The sequence below is a fragment of the Choristoneura fumiferana genome, chromosome 21 (genome assembly GCF_025370935.1).
Source record: "Choristoneura fumiferana chromosome 21, NRCan_CFum_1, whole genome shotgun sequence".
In the NCBI taxonomy this organism is placed as follows: Eukaryota; Metazoa; Arthropoda; class Insecta; order Lepidoptera; family Tortricidae; genus Choristoneura; species Choristoneura fumiferana.
In genome coordinates, this window is record NC_133492.1 from 6,776,026 (window position 1) to 6,797,030 (window position 21,005).

The 21,005-nt window shown below is 36.8% G+C and overlaps 1 protein-coding gene across 7 annotated transcripts in view; it reads left to right on the forward strand.

Annotated features, from left to right (window-relative positions):
- The window catches only part of unc-13, a 382,374-nt gene that overhangs the window by 339,252 nt on the left and 22,117 nt on the right, over positions 1-21,005 (forward strand). For 4 of the 7 annotated variants that reach the window (XM_074104223.1, XM_074104224.1, XM_074104218.1 and 1 more), the window contains 5 exons: positions 4,347-4,479; positions 5,598-5,704; positions 7,426-7,567; positions 8,758-8,884; positions 9,196-9,336. In XM_074104223.1, coding sequence (XP_073960324.1) covers positions 4,347-4,479; positions 5,598-5,704; positions 7,426-7,567; positions 8,758-8,884; positions 9,196-9,336 — 650 coding nt within the window. Of the gene's footprint in view, positions 1-4,346; positions 4,480-5,597; positions 5,705-5,836; positions 5,944-7,425; positions 7,568-8,757; positions 8,885-9,195; positions 9,337-21,005 lie in introns of all 7 variants that reach the window. The other 3 variants (XM_074104219.1, XM_074104221.1, XM_074104222.1) reach the window with 3 other exon arrangements.

Sequence of the window (21,005 nt, forward strand, 5' to 3'; positions counted from 1 at the left end):
TCTCCCCCCCACGAAAACCAATGGAAAGACAGTCGTGCTTTGTGACCAATTACAATCCTAGCTCAGTCTTTATTTATAATTAAAACACGTAAATAATATTAAAAATCAAACTTGTAATTGTAAAGCAAGTCTCAAAAAATAACTCTACAGTATTTAGGAGTAAGTATAGAGGATAGCGGAGTTTATAAAGCAAATAATATGAAGATAATTTAATGTAATGCTCAGTCCATTGTCACTCTGGCAGCCACCCAAATCTTCACAAAACTTTGGAACTTCTTAATACAGTCGTGAACCCGGTCACCTCACGTTAGTACATTACTTTTAGTCGCATTGCAACAAGAATAAAATTAGATATAAAACGGAAAACTTACCTTTTGAAGTCTGTAAATTTAAATAATGATATTGTTTAATTATTATTATTTTATTATTAATATTATTATTATTATATTGTACGATTAAATCAGTTTCTCTGCGTCGAATTAATAATGCGATCTCTCTATACACGTCTGCTGAGCATAGGCGTCCTCTCAGAAGGAAAGGACTACAGCTGTAATTTTCACGCGAGCCCTGTATATATTAGGAACTTCACACTCACCATTGAACAGATTTGCAGACGTGTATAAATTTTCTCTTGATAATTTTCTTCACCGAAAACCTCACGGTAAATAAAATGTAATTTTGCACATAAATTTCGCAATACTCAGTTATGCCCGGACTCAAACCTTCGACACACTGCTTAAGAGGCCAATGGTCAAAGTTTTGCGTTACCATGGCTGCAATACGGTATTTGGCTATTTTGTATATGTTTTATAAATTAAAAGTACATTGCACAATGCCAGTTATCGAATAGAGAAACAATTTTTAAGCTGCCTTTACAAATAACAAAGTTATAAAGGTTTGAAATTCAAGATTAGACAGAGAAACCTACCTTTGTGTTGTTTTTTTTGTACCTAATAATTTTGTGGTCTTGTGTTGTGAATAAATGTATTTTCTTTTCTTTTTTTTCTTTCTTTTCTTTAGAAAGACATTGCGTGTGATGTCACACGCAAATAGCGCCATACTTACTGCATAAAGCGTTTGAGAAAGAGACAGGTATATAGATTTTTCAAAAAATCACTATAAATCCAATTTTCAATCGATTTAAGTTTTCTCTTCGCTAAACACTGTCTGTATATGTATATTTTCATAATAATATTAAGACATGGCAAAATCAGGAGTTGTCAAATACCGTATACCTACTCATACAATTATTTATTGCGTTATAATTACAGCTATTTTGAAATGTATTAACATACCATCGTAGCTAAGTAGTTAACTTACAGTGATTCTAACAATTGCTGGCGTCACTCCTCATAATAAATCTTATTGAGAGGGCGAGGTTATACAACGGATGCTCGTAGAATGTCCCCTCACGCCAGAGGAGTCTTGAGTAGCACTTAATGGAGCACCAGACTTTTCAAGAGATCTGTCCTTTGTGCCCTCTCTTTGACGGAGTCTATGTAAGACGCATCTTGAAGTATTGAAGTCGGGTAGAGTGACCACAAACAAAAAATTTAGGAAAGCGAAAGTGCTTTTAGAAAGTTGAAAATAGTCAAGCAGACAAGTATCAGTGGCGTAGCGCCGTAACAAGCCCATCTAGTTTCCTATTTTTTTTTACGTGACAGCAGTGATGACAAATATGGCAATGGTTATATAGATTAATAGCCTGGTATTGCAACCGAAAACATATTTACCTCACGTTCCTCTCCCTCTTCAGTTTGCCTAGCAAAATGTTCACTCGACGCTACGGAGAAGTATTCTGATATATTCTGGTGGTAAAAGCATTTATTTCGATTTTAAAATATTTTGATTGTGCCTAGCAGAAATTAACTATAAACCCGTCAGTGACATGTCTCAAGCACATTTAGAATTCGCACCTGACGCCAAAATCATAACAGCTATTTAGAAGCACTGTGAAACATAAAACTATTTAAAGTTTGTAGATTTAGGAAATTCCTTAACGCGAAATGTGCTTTGCACGTCTACGTCACGAATAATTAGTTGTCTACTTGTGTTTATCTTGTTAGTTTAAGCTTTCTAGGTGATGTCTATGTGAAGGTAAAACTGGTAAAAAAACTGTCGTGTTAGTCGAGATTTTCGAAATAGCTCAATTTATGCATGAGTACGTAAAGTTTTGCATGCAATTAACGCTAGACATCTAAAAATACATCAGTTTTCGACGAAAGATCGGGAGATTAACATTTCTCCACCTAGATCACGACAATGTATTATCATAAAAGAACCAAATCATCAACATAATAACTTTTATCGATGTTGTATTTTCTATCTTTATTATTATCATTTCCTCGGTGTTTTTGACCTCATATAATAGCATGATGACTGTTACCCTTTAAATTATACCTTTAAAATGTATATTTATTGCTTTGTCGGTGTGCATGGCTAACAGTTTACGAGTAACATACATAATATTTCTAAATTGGTTTCCCCTAAAATTCGGCGACATTGCACGATCATGCAGGCGGGCAGTCGTGACGTGCGGTTTATAAATTCGGTTTTAACACAGAAATGTTTTTATCGATCGACTGCACGCCATTTTCATTTTCTAGTCTACACTTTGAAAGCGTTTTTGTAAGATTTCATTTTTATAACTTATCTTTTATTACTTTAATATTATATTTTGAAAAGGAGAACTATTACAAACACATCCTTGGGACCTCAAGAGGCAACAGCAGCTGTTGGGCGTTCTGGACGCCTTCCCCAACTTTACTTATTGTATAATTTCTAAATCTAAATACCATATTTTTTTATTGTAACACTGTTTTTTATATATTTAACTACAAAACTTAAAAAAAAAACTATTTTCAATTAAGAGTTCCTTAATCTACTGTATTATTCCTTTCGTTATGTGATTGATTTCGTTTGTCTGTATGTCATAGTCCTATTATTCGCTAGTTTTTGCATCGAGTGTCATGTGATTGGTATCAGCAGACATTTTGTAGCACGTAATGCCCCAAAAGTGAAAAAAAAACTCCTTTGTAAAAAGGACACCCAAAAACATAAAAATTATAAAAATGCAGGCGTATAATTCCTCTGTAAAAGTGCAATAAAACACATCTAGACTGAGCCCATACAGTATAATGATTTTTTCTTGTCTTTAAATACGAGTAATACATTGTTTGACTGACTGGCTTCGCCTGTCAATCGGTACTTTCAAAATTTTTGTAAATAAAATAATTATTCGCAACAGATACGAAACCCCATCGAAAGCGTATATGTCATGCTTTCAATTGAATTCTATAAAATATTTACGTTATATTTAAAACACATAGTAGGTATGTATTTTTGGTTCATTATGTATGTATTATGCATGTATGTTATTTCTTTATTTTTAATAAATAGTTTATTTATTGTGACAAATATTTCGCTAATCAAGTTTTCGAAGTGTAGACCTTAGATAACGTAGGATAGGGATCCTCCTCCGCTATCCGATCCTTCGGGTTGCCTGCCCAGCGCCGAAACTAAAAGCCCTTGATGAATAAAATTAGTTAAGTTTAATACTTTTCTGTACCCTACTTCACATTCTACACTATCACACACGCTCCCGTGCACGGCCACGTGTCAACGAGCGAACTGCCGAACTAAATTTGACTCTGATTCAAAACTTTTTGCAAATATGTGCCTTCTAGCAGTGTGTGCACGCCTCCAATGTTTGCCCACTTCGATATTATATGTGGTCCCATAGTTTTTGTTTTCACTAACTTGTTTTATTTCATAGACTTCCGCGTTTATGTGTTTATTTCACTATCTTTATGTTTCTATTTTATAATCCCTTATGGACGTTCGCTTAGTGCTTACGGAACCTAACGAAATTAATGATGTCGTGAACAATAAGAAGTGTGGATAGTTTAGGTCACACAGAATTTAGGTTAGAAATGAAACTGAAACATAATTACTTATACTAAATACAATTTTACCAATGAAACTAGAGGGTATCCTTTTGCAGAATATAAAATCGACCCCGCACCTCGCTTATTAACTACTAAGAAATGATTGCTTTAATTATCCGAAGGGATATTACAGTAACCATATCTGGAGATGGTGATATAGTGTCGGGTCGCATTCTTTTTTTAAAGGCGTCGTGCTCGGGTTTGCTACGGCTGGCGCCGCTCGAGGTTAGCGACTCGATCAGCTCTGGCATCGCGTCTTGTTGCCGTCGGGTTTTATGGAGAATAGTCGGATTCTGGCCGGGTCGTGTCCTCGCTGGGCCGTGGCGAACCGGGGCGCGGGGCGGGCAGCCGTCCTGGCGCATCCTGTGCGACCTAGAACTATCGGCACCGCCTGAGCAGTGTGTTTCGCAGGGGCTGCCGAGAAATCGTCCAAGCATGGAGCCGAAGACAAGGCTAACTCCATTATCACTGCCATGAAGGAGCGCATGAAACAACGCGAAAGGGATATGCCGGAAATTTTCGAGCTCATCAGGTATTCGAAGTTTTAAATAGTCTTTAAGAGATTATCACTTTTTACCCCGGACTTGAAGTTTTACTCGGTGTTTTAAAGATTCTAAAAAAGGCTCAATTAATATTCTTAAAAAATTAAAGAGTTTTTTGCTACATTATTTTACTTGTACAATATCTTTCACAAAAGCTTTAAGGTCACAGCTCATTGGAGCCACCCGCAGCCGACCAGCACCGCCTCGATTTTCGGCTCGATTTTCTAGTAATGAAGGCGAGCAGCGGGTTGTCTCCGAGTGGTCCACTCGCCGTCCGCACGTGGTAACCTCGCGAGTGAGGCGATCCGGTGACGCTACGGAGTTGATGTAATGAGCGCATACCCTTACAAATCCATACGAAGAATACTTACCGATCGAGGCATGGCGGTGCTGGTCGGGTACCGGGTGGCTGTATTGAGCTGTGACCTTTATCCTGAATATGAATAAATAAATAGATCTATACTATTGTTTAATTTTCGTATGAGCCTGTTTCATCACTTACTGATATTTTTTATGTGACCTATGTCAGTGATGTCGTCTCTGTTTATTTCGTTTATTTCCGAATAAACAGAGATGGCGTTACATTTATCTGACACAAAAAAAAAACTATCTGTGAGTGGCAAAACAGACTGTTAATGTTCAATCCATATTTTACTGGTTGCGAAGTTGTGTTTATCAAAAGTAATAATTAATGTTACATTTAAATGTAATAAAGCTATTTGGTTTATCGTTCCAAAATTCCATAAGGCATTCGTTAAACGAAACGATGATTTATGACTTCATTATTGCAGACACGTTATGCAGTTAAAAGAAATGAAAATACGTAGCGAAATTGACATCACATTAAATGGCGCTATTAAAATTATCATACACAGTGAAATATAAACAGTATTCCATTTTTATTCCGCTGATTATCGTCAACATTGAACTTTTTTTTAAATTGCTGATTAGTGATAATATATCGATACTAACAAACGTCTGAATATTTAAAAACTAAATTATTTACATTAACCACTTGCATATGATACAAACAAAATAAGGGTATTTACTAGGGAGTAAACGAATATTTATGCAAGTGCAATGCCTGACACAACTGTGTATGTAACAGACAGGTCTTCAGCATCGAGAGCGAGCCTCACGCGACGCACATGAACACCGTCAAGCAATCGGTCCTCGATGGCACGTCAAAATGGAGCGCCAAGATAGCTATCACAGGTTCGCTGATACATGTGTCGATGGCGATTCATCCCACAGCAGTTGCACCGGCGGCGCAGCGAGGATCCTGCCCAACAGAACACACACACAACACTTAACCGGTTTCAATCTTTCGTTTCATGTGGCGGCCAGGCGGACTTTTAACGTCGATCCAGACACTCACATAGACAGCCTTGAACAGGCCGAACAGGTCACTATAGAAGGGACTTCGAAATGGTCATGCAAGATCGCCATCACAGGTTTGCGGTGGTCTTTTGCGGCTCCGAACCGCACGTTCGCAATCTTGGCTCTATTAGACAGATTCTCTTCTCCTGACTTCTAATACCAATATTCTTTGATAACTGCAACAAAGTAGTGCTTTTTTCGAATGGTAGCCGGTAGCTACACTTGCAGTTGTCAAGGAATCCCTGCATATCCTTCTTCAAATACCTACTAATCCAATCCAATCACGGTCGATACTGCACCGCCTCTAATCACTTTCATCAAAAAATTGTAGTTTGGTTTCATTAACACAGAGGAAATTCCACGAATCAAACACACTTTTAACTAACAGTACCTACAGAGTTTTGAGCCAACCATGCACACGGATAAATTGTATTATGCTAAACACAAAATGACGCAATAACCACATAAATTAACAATAATTATGCAAACCACTATGACACATCTGCTGAAATGACACCGATTGCATGAATTTCACGAAATTAACAATAAATTGTTACGAATGGTTTCAGGAGCCTGCTTATTAACTTGCAAATGAAGAACCCCGAATGTAACTATATCTTCTAAGTTAGTCATTACTTCTACCCCTTTCACTTCTCTAACCCAAATAGCTACACCGGAGTAGACATCTACAAAGAAATAAGCGAATGAAACTTTAATTATTGAATGACATAAGAGCATGACGAATGGAAAACTCTTTTATAAAATTGAAGTGAACATCCTAACGCCTTTACTTCTATGTTCACCCATTGTTTCCGATTCGTGAAAGTTCCGGAACCATTAGATTTGATTGCCGCGCCTATATTTTAGAACTCTTCTTTGATACTTTCCTGGTCGAAGTTTGCATTAGAAGTTGCGATAATGTAGTCGCTATATTCAAGTTGTTTTAGAAATCGAATTTGGTCATAGATAAAAGTTTTGTAGTGTTGAAGCTAGTGTCTTCTTCTTGACCCCGGCCCTCGTTAGCCACGATCCCGATTGTAAAGATACAACACAATTTTCACTCACACTTCGTTATATTTATAAGCGATGAGGTAAGAAGTTTCCAGCACAATAATTCAACAGCTAGGGCTGTGTCGTGACAGATCGCTCGCGCGACAGGGCCCTTCTTTATTAACAATGTTATTTTATATAAAAAATAAACACGAGAAGTGTATCTGACCCGCAAAAGATTTAGTGGGAAGACGTTTATCAGAAGTCATTCGAGCTTGACATAGGTCGGCTTTGAAAGGTCCATTGAAGGTCTCTAAACGTGGTACTAATGAGTATTTTTGACAAAGTATCCTTTTTGATCCTTTCACTTGGTGACAGGGTATATTTAATAATAAATCAGCCGGTACCAAGAGATAGCTTTATGTATTGAGTTTCATTCATACTATCGAGTATTTTGCGCTGTAAGCTGCTAAGCTAAACATGTACTTTAGGCCGTGCCTATAATAACGCTTAGTGTTATTTTGAGTAATATAGGCTATAATACTAAATTGGCCCTTTTTGGGCAGTTATTTGTGCTCAAGGGTTAATCGCCAAGGACAAGAGTGGAACGTCGGACCCGTACGTCACAGTCCAAGTTAGCAAAGTGAAGAAGCGAACGAGAACCATGCCCCAAGAGTTGAATCCTGTGTGGAACGAGAAGTTTTACTTGTAAGCACTAGATCATGCTAAACTTTAGCTGTATTTTTTACACTAGTGTTTATCCGCGCCTTCATATTCATTAGATCTAGCAGTCGAACTGGAATTCCGTGATTTGATTTGACTATTCCCGTGGCAATTCTAAAAATTACATTGTTTGTCCTTATTAACGTTACATTATAAACAACTGTGCCAAATTTCATGACTCTAAACCCGGTCAATATTTCGAGATATATCCGATCCTGTGGAATATCAGGATAAATAGTAGCCTATCTGCATTGACATCTATGTTCTACGATTAGACTGCATGTTTCTTATATCAAAACGGCGCACAAAAACAGTTCACAGCGCGGATTTGTGAACAGTTCACTATAGTCTGTTGTGTCAAAGTAATATATTGATGATTGAAGCGCCGCGCGTTTTGTTCCAAACAGCCAGTCTAGTGCCGTAAGGTAGGTACATAGATGTCGATGCCTATCTGTTAATTTAGATCTCCAGCTATATGCTTAGGTACAGTCAAACCACTCAAAAATATGTTAATACGGCCTTATTACATCGAAATATACGTACATATTTTTGATACGTCCATATTTTTGCACTCTACTGTACGTTATTTTATCTAAATCTGTTAGACCGTTTTAGCGTGTGAACTAGTAACAAACACACACACACGCACACACACTCACACACACACACACACACACACACACACACACACACACACACACACACACACACACACACACACACACACACACACACACACACACGCACGCACACATACATAAACTTTCGCATGTATAATTTTAAATAGGATTATCGCGTTATGGCCATAAAACGAATGTATCTGGCATACCCAGAGAATATTGAATCTCAAACTCGATAATTAATCAATTAATTATTATTTGACTTCTCTACGTACTATTTAAAATAGTGATTAAGGATCATATAAGGAGCGGCCATACCGCTGCTTATAAAACGGTGACGGTACGGAATCGCAGTGACGCATCGTATGCGCACCGTTTTTTTGCATGCTCTCCACACCGCTGCTTAAAATACGCAAACGGTGCGGAATCGCATTGACATGCCGTAAACGTCACGATTTTTGTTCGGTAAAGTCCTGACGTTTACGGCACGTCACTGCGATTCCGTATTTTAAGCAGCGGTGTGGCCGCTCCTTAATATGACTTTGAACATTGCAGCGAGTGCCACAACTCATCGGACCGTATCAAAGTGCGGGTGTGGGATGAAGACAACGATTTGAAGTCCAAACTGCGACAGAAGTTGACGAGGGAGTCGGATGACTTTTTGGGGCAGACCATCATTGAAGTACGTGCTCGGCGTTATTTATTAATAATTATCTTTATCTTCCCACATTTGTACCCCTCCTAGTCCCTTTTATTTAGAAAGAAGAAGTCAAAACGTAGGGGTGGATTCAGCAAAATGTGGCCCTTTTCATCATTCTCTTTTTACATGGTTACCGTGTTCGTGATTGTTTTTGATCTGAATGCTAGTATCTTGTCTAGAAGTATAGCACAGGCTACTAAATTTAATTTTACTATTCAAGCCATGACCAAAGTGACAGGCTTTATTTTCTTTTGCTTTGCTATTTTACTCAAACCTTTTTTTTTTACTATCAGGTTCGAACACTCTCCGGCGAGATGGACGTATGGTACAATCTGGAGAAAAGAACAGACAAATCAGCTGTGTCTGGCGCTATCCGGTTGCATATCAATGTCGAAATAAAAGGTGAAGAAAAAGTCGCTCCATATCATGTTCAGGTTAGTGTACTTCTTAATTATTTTCCCTTATTCTTTCTACATGGACATTAGCGGAACAGTCTTTGAAAAAAGACGTGCGGAATGAAGCCAACCATTACATCTGATGTTGCCTATACAGGAATATCCAGTGATCGGACCGACTTAAATTTTGGCACGGGGATGTGTTTAAACAACATTGTAAGGACAGCGAACAAAAAGTACAATCAGCGGGAAAAGCTAATATCAATATATATTTTTTACAAAAACTTATTAAAATTTTATTTTGTTTTATAAACCTACTTTTACTTGCTCAGATTCAAAGTCCCAGAAACAATTCTATGAAGTCAAACGATTCGTTTCAAACGGATTGCGAAAAAAATCTAATGATGCGCGCAGTTCAACAGGTTGCTTAGGTCGCTGGCACTCCGCCCTTTGGCCCTAAGCCAAACAGTAATCACATGTTCCGACCAATTACTAACTTGACGTAGATAGTGAAACAGTTAGTTCCTACCGGTTAGTCGTTTACTCGCATGTTGATTCACTTAATGCTAGGGTATAGAACGGTGAGAACAGGCTTTTATGGCTGGTATTTTAATTCATGACAAGCTTGAGTGCCTTACAGCTCGTTTAGATTTCCTATTTTATGATACTGCTTTATTTCCGTAACATTATTGACCGCCATGACTTTAACTTCTGTTAGTGCTCATTTTGTCGAGTTTTACGATTGTTACTAAAACTTGTGACATTTGAGCAGGTAGATCGATAAGATTTTTTAGATGAACTGGCATCTTAAGGAATTTGTTTAAATTTAAATATTTTCGACCTCTAAACTTAAATCGTTTATACGAAGGGTCTTTGCAGTTTGAACAAATACGCAAGGCTTAAGCCATAAACTTATAATGATTCATGGGATCTTTTTTTGAAATCTTAGCACTCAAAAATACACTAAAGTAATACATGTATAATTAACCACATTGGATCATTCTGTAATATCTGAGTGCAATAAAGATTATCTTTTGTCTCTCACACTGTGCTTTAAGTTTCAATCCGTTAAACACAGCACGTACAGCAGCCAGATAAACCTATCTAGTTCGCTAAATGTAGTATAGAATAAAGTTTTACAACATCTGGCTTCTCCGTTCTTTCCTTTGGTTCTTCCTCATTCGAATTACCTTAATCGTCAATTACAAGTCTCGTCGTCCAATTCCGCTGAACAAACAATCGGGACTTGTACCAGATCGTTTATAAGAACGGGATACCTCCGAGAACTTCAATGGGCAAACTTTCAGGAATAAATGTGAAAAGTTCTCACGAGCTAACTAAGCGAAGTTGGTAGCTAATGCAAAAGTATAATTCCTTCTTGAGATTCCTCTACGGGGAACACTCGTTGAGGGAGCAAATTTTTATATTAAAGAAGCATTTAGTTTGTTTATTTGAGTTTAAATTTAATGATTTTCATGATGAAAGTTGAAGATTATTTTTAAATAAATACTTGCTGACTTTTACTTGAACTGGCCACGTGCTGGTCGCATACAATGCGTTGCCAGATTTGGTTTGTTTGTACTGTTTGGTGAACTTTTTGGTAAGGGTAACGACTTTTTTTAATACACATAGATTATTCGAAATTACTTGTTACTTACCGGGGCTACTCGTAACCTGACCTACATTATAAATAGTACCAACACCCATTACGTAGTAATGACAGTGACAAGGAAAACAAACAAGGAAGCTTTTTTGAAATACAATCGTCACTTTATCACACAACGTTTAATTAACTTTACTTCGCAATTTGTTTCCTTGAAATCTTGCAAGTTAACTTTGATCCGATTCGGTTACTTTGGTCAGATCGACTTGAAATTTCGTATACATACCAAGTTGGATGACAATGCAAGTACAGCCAACAAAAATACAGTCAGCAAAAAATACTTTATTAAAAGAGAAGTTTTTAAACAAATTTTAATCTAATTGAACAATTAATTCGAGCGGTGATTTTTAGAGCCATCAACCGGCAAAATGAATAGGTACGTAGACGTATCTCGCTTCTAACTCGCATCACGTCTTATTTCTCACGTTAAAAGCTCTGTTCCGTGGTAAGAAAAAGCATCTTCAGTGCTTGAGTTTTACCTGTTTTGAGTTAAGCTGTCCAGGTGATGTGCAAGTATAATTCTAAAGTGCGTTCAGCACTATAAAACTTCGAATGTTTATGTTAACTGGAATATTTAAAAGTTTCTCCTAGCACTAGCGAGTCAGAAGAGCGTCGCTCCACATTCTAATATAATAGCAAACTTTTCTCATAATCCTTGAATTTTGAAGCGCATATTCATGAAATCTTGAAACGCTACGAACGTTATACTTATTTAGTACTAAACCTGGTACGAACTTTTATTATAGTGTAAAGTCACTTTTGCGTATAAAAACCTTTAGCAATTTAACCTTTGACTGACGACCTGTTTTTTAAGTACCTAGCACACACCGATGCACTGTACGTAATACATACATAGACGTAAGTACGCGCGAGGTGATGACCAACAGACGTGCATTTTTGTAGTACATAAACAACATACGTCTATGAGACGGCGACAGCTCCGCTACGGTCACATGCGCACCCGCGGCTCACGGCGTCGTTGGCCGGCAGCAGCCGCGGAACGGGGAAGGTAGCAGGAGGAGCAGTACCGCAAGTAGCGTATTTTTGAAAAATATTTTCAAATCAAAATTAACAACGTCTGTGAGACGTATAGGTCGTCAGTTAAAGGTTAAAGCAAGTTAGTCTTAAGTTGGTTTTTAGTCGTAAACACGATTTTGACATGAAACTCTACTTAAGTCGGTAGACGTTGTACGCAAAATCATTTTTAAAATACTGAAATTTCAAAGCTATCATAAAGCTAACATTCAAGGAATTCAATTTCCCTTCTATTATTTTCTCTCCTACATTTTTTTTGTTTTCAAGTAAATCTTGAAGAATTTTAAGTAGTGCCGTATTTTTTCATGAATCGTAACAAGTTGTAGACAAAGGAAAGGAGTATATACATTTAAAACATTTTGAAACCGAATATACTGCGAAAATATCCTCAGCGAGCGGCGAAAGGGAAACAGCTGCTAATAAAACGTATTGTTTATTCTCAAATTTGGTGAGCGAAGTTACGCTCTGATGGCTTTAGTCTGAGCTCATTACTGAATTTCGTATTTTTTACATTGAAATTATCTGTTTTTTTAAATAGGTATGTACAATTTACTTTTGTTGGAAATTAAACATTAACAAGCGAAGCAAAATTTTGCTTAATGTTTATTAGTATCTAATCCATACATATAATAAATGTGTAGAAAATAGGTGTCTGTGCATTGGAAATATTTGAGAAAAACTTTTACTAGGGGCCTATATTAGCGCAATAGAACCCAAAACAATGATTTTTTAGAATTATTGTCTGGTTCTCTGTTTATCTGTTTGTCTGTTGGCCTGTGCGTTTGCACACGCTAATTTCAGAAACCACTCAACGTAGAAGGGTGCGGTTTTCACTGTTGTTTTGTCCTTGCTTTGGACTAACATTTAGTATTTGTTTCATTCGAATCGGTTCACAAATAAAAAAGATATGTCAATTTAAAGTATTTTGTCGAACACTTCGGTTATCTCTATTATAGTTTTGAATAGGTAATTATAGTCAGTTAGTCAGTGTATGTAAAATAGTAATGAGTCCAGCTCATTATGGCTCCTCCACAGAGTGCGACATTTTCAATGACACGGCACTGAAGAATGTCATAAAGCAGAAAAGAACCGATGAATTTATGAGTATTTATAAATAAATAAATAAACGGTGGTTTTTAGTTTGTAGATTAGGTGTTTAGGTTTTACTGTAGGTTGTAAGTTTAAGTTGTTTTTTTTTATTGTGTTATATTTTTATTTTTCTATAATGCTTATAATTTTCATTGATTTATTGATACAGTTAATTATTTAGTTGATTATTATGTTAGTTTTCATTTATTTGTGACATTAATTTATTTTACTTGCTTCTTGGGTTAGAGTTGTGTGTAAAAGTCATGGGACACTTGACACCAATTGACCTAGTCCCAAACTAAGCAAAGCTTGTTCTATGGATACTAGGCAACGGATAAACATAATTATATAGATAATTACGTAGAATTCGTATGTTATTTTCATTGTGTTGTTATCTTGTATGTCAATCGTTCATAAATAAAGTTTACATGTGTTTATGTACAATACAATACTATCCTGCGTCTTCTCAGGATCTCAAATTATCTCTATGTATACCAAAATTTATCATAAATTGGTTCAGCTGTTTAAGCGTGGCGAGGTAACAATCATACAAAGTTAATATGAGTATATTTAACACGCATAATACAATATACGCACATACGTACGCTCAAAAACATAAACACACTGTACCTCATCGCAAATTCTTCGTTTGTATTCAGTATGTGAGAATAACTTCTGGCACACTGTAGTTAATGTTGGCTACCAAAATACAGGCTCAGCCTAGTTTGGAGCATCGACATATTATGTTATGTTACCTTACGGCGTTTGGAGTCTAATATATTTCCGCATGAATTATAATAAGACAAGTGTTCCTAGCTAAATAAACTTTTTATTAACTAACTAGAGCTTATCCGCGGCTTCGCACGCGTAAACTATTCGATTGGTAATTACAATTGAAAATCCGGGAGTTTACGAAATTCCCCTGGGAATTCCCAGATTTTATATCGTGGTCTTCATTAAGGTTGCGTTAAGAACAACTGTCCAAAATTTCAAGACTCTAAACCCAGCAGTTGTTATTTCACAATTTAATCCCTATCCTATCTATCTATGTTTTAAACCAGGTTATAAACTAACTTTTTGTCAAATTTCATCTAAATCCATCCAGCCGTTTCAGCGAAGAAGTAACAAACTTCGCATTTATAATATCAGTAGTTTAATTAAAACTTAATACTTTTACCTTTAAGAAATAAACACAAACACAGTTTTGTGTGGCTTGAAAACTTGGATTCACAGTTCGAAAATATACAAAGCCATTTTAAACGAGAGTCAAGAGCACAGTGATAAAGTTTGTTCAGATCGTTTGGTTGTGTTTGGTGAATGGTTGTTGTTCTTCCGCTTTGAGCTTTACTTTGCTTAACAATTGAGTAAATCAATAAAAGTATTCCCGGTGAAGTAATAAAGGTAACGCCTGGAAATTTTTGATATTTAGGCAAGTACCTAGTAAGCCAATTTAAGGTCCATTCTGAGAAAAAAATCTAGAGCTGTCACTACTTTACAACCACATACAAAATGTATCCTTTTTTATTTGGTCTTTTTTATATGATAACTTGTAAGTATTCGTTTTTTGAGTGGCGATGCAAATCTATATTATAAAGAACATCATTTCAAAATTTGAAGCGAATTAATAATAATAATAATTTATTCATAAACCATTGCGTGTTACATGGTTTTTGCCATTTTGGCTCCGGAACCCTAAAAATTAGACCACTGACCACCGTAATGCATTATTATAGAGTAATATGACTGCTTGATTCTTATACCTAATGCTATCGTTACTTACCTTGTAAATTTTCTGACTATCTACTATTACTATACTAATTTAAATTAGTCGTATCGAGCACGACATTCTCTACCCGCTAAGCTGTTATGCAAGTGTATATTTACCCTAACTAAATCATGGTCCTTTACCTTTTACTAAAATCTTTTACCTACTTTTCCACAACATTACGGTACGTTTTAAATATTACTACCAGCGCAATACATTCCCTGCATTTTTCTCGGCTGGGGTTTCTTTCATCTGTCAGTGCCAGATTGCTATTGCTTTCTTTTGTTTCTCGGCAGGCAGACTAAATAAGATTCCAACTAACGGATAATTAAATGGGAAAACAATCAAACGTTAATGTTATAATAATAATAAGCATTAGGTACACTTTCGTTGAGGCGCAGCAGAGCAGGGCCGTACCCTTTTTTCATGACAATGTTGCAAACGATCAAGAGGGTCACTGGACTGAGCACTATCCACGGACACCCGATGTGAAGCGAATGTAGTGTGGATTTCAATTAAAGGGACTTGTCGCATCTCTATGGAAGAACACCCGTATTTTCGTTGGACAGTCAACTTAATACGGCAACAGAAGCATGTACACCTAAATGCTTCTAATTCTCGCGGACCCATGAAATTTGACACCGTAAAAAAGTATTAGGTTAATTTATATGAATAAGGGTCGCAGTTTTACGTACCTCGTGACGTTCTAACGTACAAAATTCTCACCTGATGGCCAGCCATAAAGGTTTAATTACGCATAATAGGAGTAGAAATAGTGACTAAGTGTACCACGCATCCATGTTAATTCCACGTAGCTCAACGTACAGAAATTCCCGAGGCAGAAATTTATATTGTAAGGGGTTTATTAATTTTATTATGAACCCGACATTTACAGTGGAGTTTGGAATTACCTATTGGTGTTTTAGTGTTGGTTCTGTGTCCGATGAATACTTACTAATTTTATAAATGGGAAAGTAACTATATCTGTCTATCCTGCCTATTTAGATGAAATTGGTATGAAGATAGTTTGAGACCCTAAGAAGAACATAGGATTGTTATTATCCCATAAAATTGCATAGCTACCAAGGGAATCCGATACATCTTCGTAGATGAAGCCGTGGGCAATCGTTTAGTTAAAATAAATGTATGTACATAAGTATGTTTGACGACCAGATGGCCTAGTGGTTAGAGAACCTGACTACGAAGCTTGAGGTCCCGGGTTCGATTCCCTTGTCGGGGCAGATATTTGTATGAAAAATACGAATGTTTGTTCTCGGGTCTTGGGTGTTTAATATGTATTTAAGTATGTATCTATATCTATATAATTATATTTATCCGTTGCTTAGTACCCATAACACAAGCTTTGCTAAGCTTACTTTGGGACTAGGTCAATTGGTGTGAATTGTCCTGTGAAATTTATTTATTTTTATTTATGCACACAGAGCTGCGAAGCAATTCAATAGAGTTTGTGTGAAATTCGTAGTACTCCGTACTGGAGCCGCGTGGGAGTAGGCAGAGATTATGAGATGACTTGAATGTTACTAAGCCACATCTCACACGACGGTAAAATTAAGAAAAAAAAACACTAATTTTGTCAATTAGGTACGAGTATTGCTACGAAACGCTCCATTTTTGAGTTGGTTAAGATTGGTCTTGATCGCGTCTCCAGAATCGCCTTGTATTTTGATCTTTACACTAAACCATGCTAACCAGCTCAATATAACCATACCTCTTTACACCAATACCCTTTTATTATTGGCTACAGAAACATATAAAGCCACTTAATCGACCCATTAACAAGCTTATCCGCCGGTATACCGAACATTACTTAATAACTTACATTACAAAAGGGTCGCGACTGTTGGCACGCGAGCAACGCTCATAATTGCATGACTTGAGGGTTATATTACGAGTATACCTGCAGTTGAAGTAAATAAAGAATTTTAATTGCGTTCGAGTATTGAGAGGTCCCGCGTTCTTCGAACGTACGTTATGAAAAGAAACTATTCGAATATAGTGAAAGGATTTCAGAGTTCAGTTAAGTTACAATTCGATTCCCATCGGGTTACCCACCCCATGTTTGACATGACGTCACTGATATCAAGTATGGCAAAGTTAACTACAACTGCCGACTGCTCATAGGTACATTTCAGTAGCAGCCGGCGTGCAGTTTGCATAAACTGCAATGGAAAATGTATGAGCAATCGACAGTTTGCAGTTATGATGTTTTTCTCCCACCCAGTTTGTCTGTAATGACCGCTAGGTAGACATTTGTTTATCCTAAACTTCATTCAATAACCCATCGCAAATTCCAATTAACAATTTATTGGGACGATATTTTTCGCTGCATTTAAAAGGGTGACTGGCAGAAAATATCCTAAAAATATAGCTAATATTTAGGTCGATGCTTAGGGCAGGGGTCAAGTGTAATCCGAGAAAGGTGACAGACTAATATCCACTTATCACAGTCCACGGAGCACCGCCAGAGTCAACCTTGACTGGTTTGATTGTCCATTATGTCTTACGGTCTTACACTAGTTTATTTTGTGATGTTTGTTGTTAACATAATTCCATTAGTTATAGATGAACAGTTCTAGTATTAATTTTCCCGTAATTTGACGTTGCATTTAAAGTGTTTAAAACACTACTCACTTGTAGTTGTACGTATATTAACTCAGCTTTCGGTGACAGGAAAACAACCCTTAACCCGATCATTACCTACGTGTTAGAATCTGATTTAAACATTCACCTAAACACGTAATTATTGATTTGCTGCTAATACTTAAGGTTCGATGACCTTTTGGAACACTGCCTTCGTTAGTAGCTGCTCTGGCAGTTATTAACCTAAATACCTAACAAATTTGTGATACCAATGGCAATAGAATTTGGATAATTATCATTTTGCAACCCAGACACATTTAAAGCTCTTCCCGACTAACCAATTTAAAACATTCTCGTCCTTTAATTGTTCGCTTAATTTTAAATTCCCAAGCTCGCAATTGGGCTTGTGGTCTGTGGGTCTTCATGATAATTATTTATATTCTATCGGACTTCAAATTATACTTTTAATGAACCTTTATTTTTGATTTAGACTTCATATCATAGTTTGTGTCGCAAAAGAAGAAATTATAAATTCTTAATCAGCATCTTCATCATCATCCCAGCGTATACACGTCCAAGTGCTGGGCATAGGCCTCCTCTCAAAATGAGAAGGCTTGGGCCGTAGTTCCCACGCGCGCCCACTGCGGATTGGAAACTTCACTCACATCATTGAATTGCTTCGCAGGTTTGTGCAGGTTTCCTCACGATGTTTTCTTTCACCGTAACGCTCGTGGTAAATTTCAAATGTAATTTCGATGATGAATTTCGAAAAACTCAGAGGTGCGAGCCGGGGTTTGAACCCACGATCCTCTGCTTGAGAGGCCATAGGCCAAAACACTCTGCCACCAAGGCTTTCTTCTTTATCCTAATGTATAAATTTAAAAAAAAACTGTATGCATCTTAGCAGTAAGAGCAGTAGAGTGCAACGAGCTTGTTTTCAAATTATTAGATCGCATCTGAAATACAATATTTTACGTAAGAGCCATAAGTAGATATTGGCGCATTTTAACACCATTTCAGCACTTTTTAGGACGTTTAATGAACCTTCGATAGTTTGACGCGGTGTCTTTGTCTCATGTTCACTTGTAGGCTGGGGAATTTCATCCGCTTATAGACAAAAGCAGAGACCGTATTGACAATATTGCACTGACTTTCGCAATCGCATTCACCATCTCTTTCTACTCATTCTTTAGGCTGAATGAAAGAAAAAAGTAGTGAAAACGATTGTGAACCCAAGTGTGTTAAGCCGAATTTAGACTTGCAAGAAATATCGTGCAAGTTGCATTACATTGCGGCGCTCGATTGACCACCACAAACTCGTTGACTTTACGGCCTCGCAATGTAATTTGTCAGAAAAAATGCATTAGACAATAAGGCTTCTATTCATGTCATCAATATGTCATTATTCAAATACTCAAAAGTATAGTTTACTCGCCATCAAAACCGTTGTGCAAGCGCTGCAGGGCTACTACGAAACTCTTAACTCGAAGTTCATATCGTACCGTCCCTCTGGCTCTCGTATTAAATAGTATAAGTGTCAGAGGGACCGCACGATACGAACTTCGAGTTTAGAATTTCGTAGTAGCCCTGCTGGAGTCTAGTTCTTGCGCGTCACGTGTAAAATACATAATGTGATTAACCGCGGCGTGAATCATTTTAAACTGATTTCTAAAGTCGAAGTAACTTATAAAAGTCCTAATAATTATATCACTTTAAAAATCTGGCTAATGGGTGAAATTATTCCTTTCTTCGAATAACAATGATGTAATTAACACTCCTATTACATCAGAGAGCTGACTGCTATAAATTTTCCCACTCGTCGGGTGACCGCCCAGAAACCCGGCCAAAAGAAATGAATAAAATTCTGACTACGCGCTGGAAATGAATGAAAACGGTCTAGGTAGTGAAATTAATTAAAAAGTGACTAGATTCAAAAAGTTAATAAAAATGTGGTATGGTTAAATAACTCGATTTGGGGTACCCATGTTTGCCGTTTAAAAATCAATCGACAAAGTGGGACAAAATTTAAGGTAAGTAGGATAATGTACCTACGATACGATAGTTCGTATGCAATCACCGGTGATTATAGGGAAGATTTTGCTATTGAATACTGAATTTATGCACTTTATTATCTAAATAGGTTAGTCACATAGTTCTAAGTTTCTGTAAAACTTTGATGACATTATTATAGATTGAAGCAGAGTACTTTTGTTGCCTCGACTAGCTCACTTTACGATAAAAATAAAATGCTTCTATATTTCCGTTGAAAGCAATCCTCATCCGTCAAACCTTTGCCATAACAAAATCTTATTTGCAATGAAATAGTAGGAGAGCGCTCTATTTTTGTTATGAAACTTATTATTGGTTATACAGTTCTCCGCACTTAAAATATCTGCATCTAGTGTTGCTGTAGCTTATCTAAGTTTATCCTCTCTTATTGTGTCAAGCGTTTCGTCATCTCTACATCTCGTGGTTCAGCACAATGTCAAATTAGTGCCTTACATTCGCCTTCAAGTTTTGTACAGACAGTTCTTCGTGATCTGCCTTGCTTCCTTGACATTCTTTGTTCCCATCTATTGGGTTGGCTTGCCTAAGTTTTTTACGTGACGTCATGAAAAGTATGGCAAACGTCTTGGAGTAACGACAAAACATTGCATCTAGAGTCTAGACACATCCCTACCTAACCCTCGTTTGTCTTCCTCTTCATATTGCCAAACGAAAATTTTCACTTGACGCAACGACCGTTAGCCCATCATTTGATTGTATACATTAGGATTATCCAGCCCACTCCCATGGCAACTTGGTAGGTTTCGTTAACTCTAAGTAAAGTGGCAAAACAAAAACATATAATTTCGAATCAAATACATTCTATTTCAGTAATATAATTAAAGGAGGTGGAAGAATGAATAACCTTGTTACCGGGCATGGTAACGAGGTGTCAAATATTTTAATTACAATTAACCACTAAATTGGCAATAAAACGATGGCAAAGTAATTATAAAGGTCGCGCTTTTAAACATAAAACGTTCAATATACAGTAAAAACCCTTCGTGGCTAGAATGAAGGTCGCCCATTTTGAAGGTGACAATAATATTCTAGAAAGAACTTTATTTTTTTTGCAATTAAACATGCTAGCGGTTAAGTTAGAGACTAAAATTACACTAACGAATTAAATATTTGCTTTTATAACTTTTAGAATAGTTCAACTGATTAATGAGATTGATGAGACTATCTATAGGTCTCTTGCAATCCTGAAAAAAGACTAGACTCACGCAATTAAAATAGAAAGCCCTTCCCCATACATATAAACCATTTAAATTGCCGGCTGGCGTACCTGGGAGAGCCTTCATTTAAACCAATTTATCTTTCCTTGATTTATTAAGGGTCTCCCTAATTAAATAGGGTTCAAAATCGGCAAGCTCTAAGCAAATTACCTGCACGGCACAATTAGACTAGCTGGCTTTTAAGCTAAGCTTACCTTTAAATATTAACATTACATAGACTGAGTAATTAGGCTCCTGTTACGATACCTACTATATATAGAGGTATGATGAT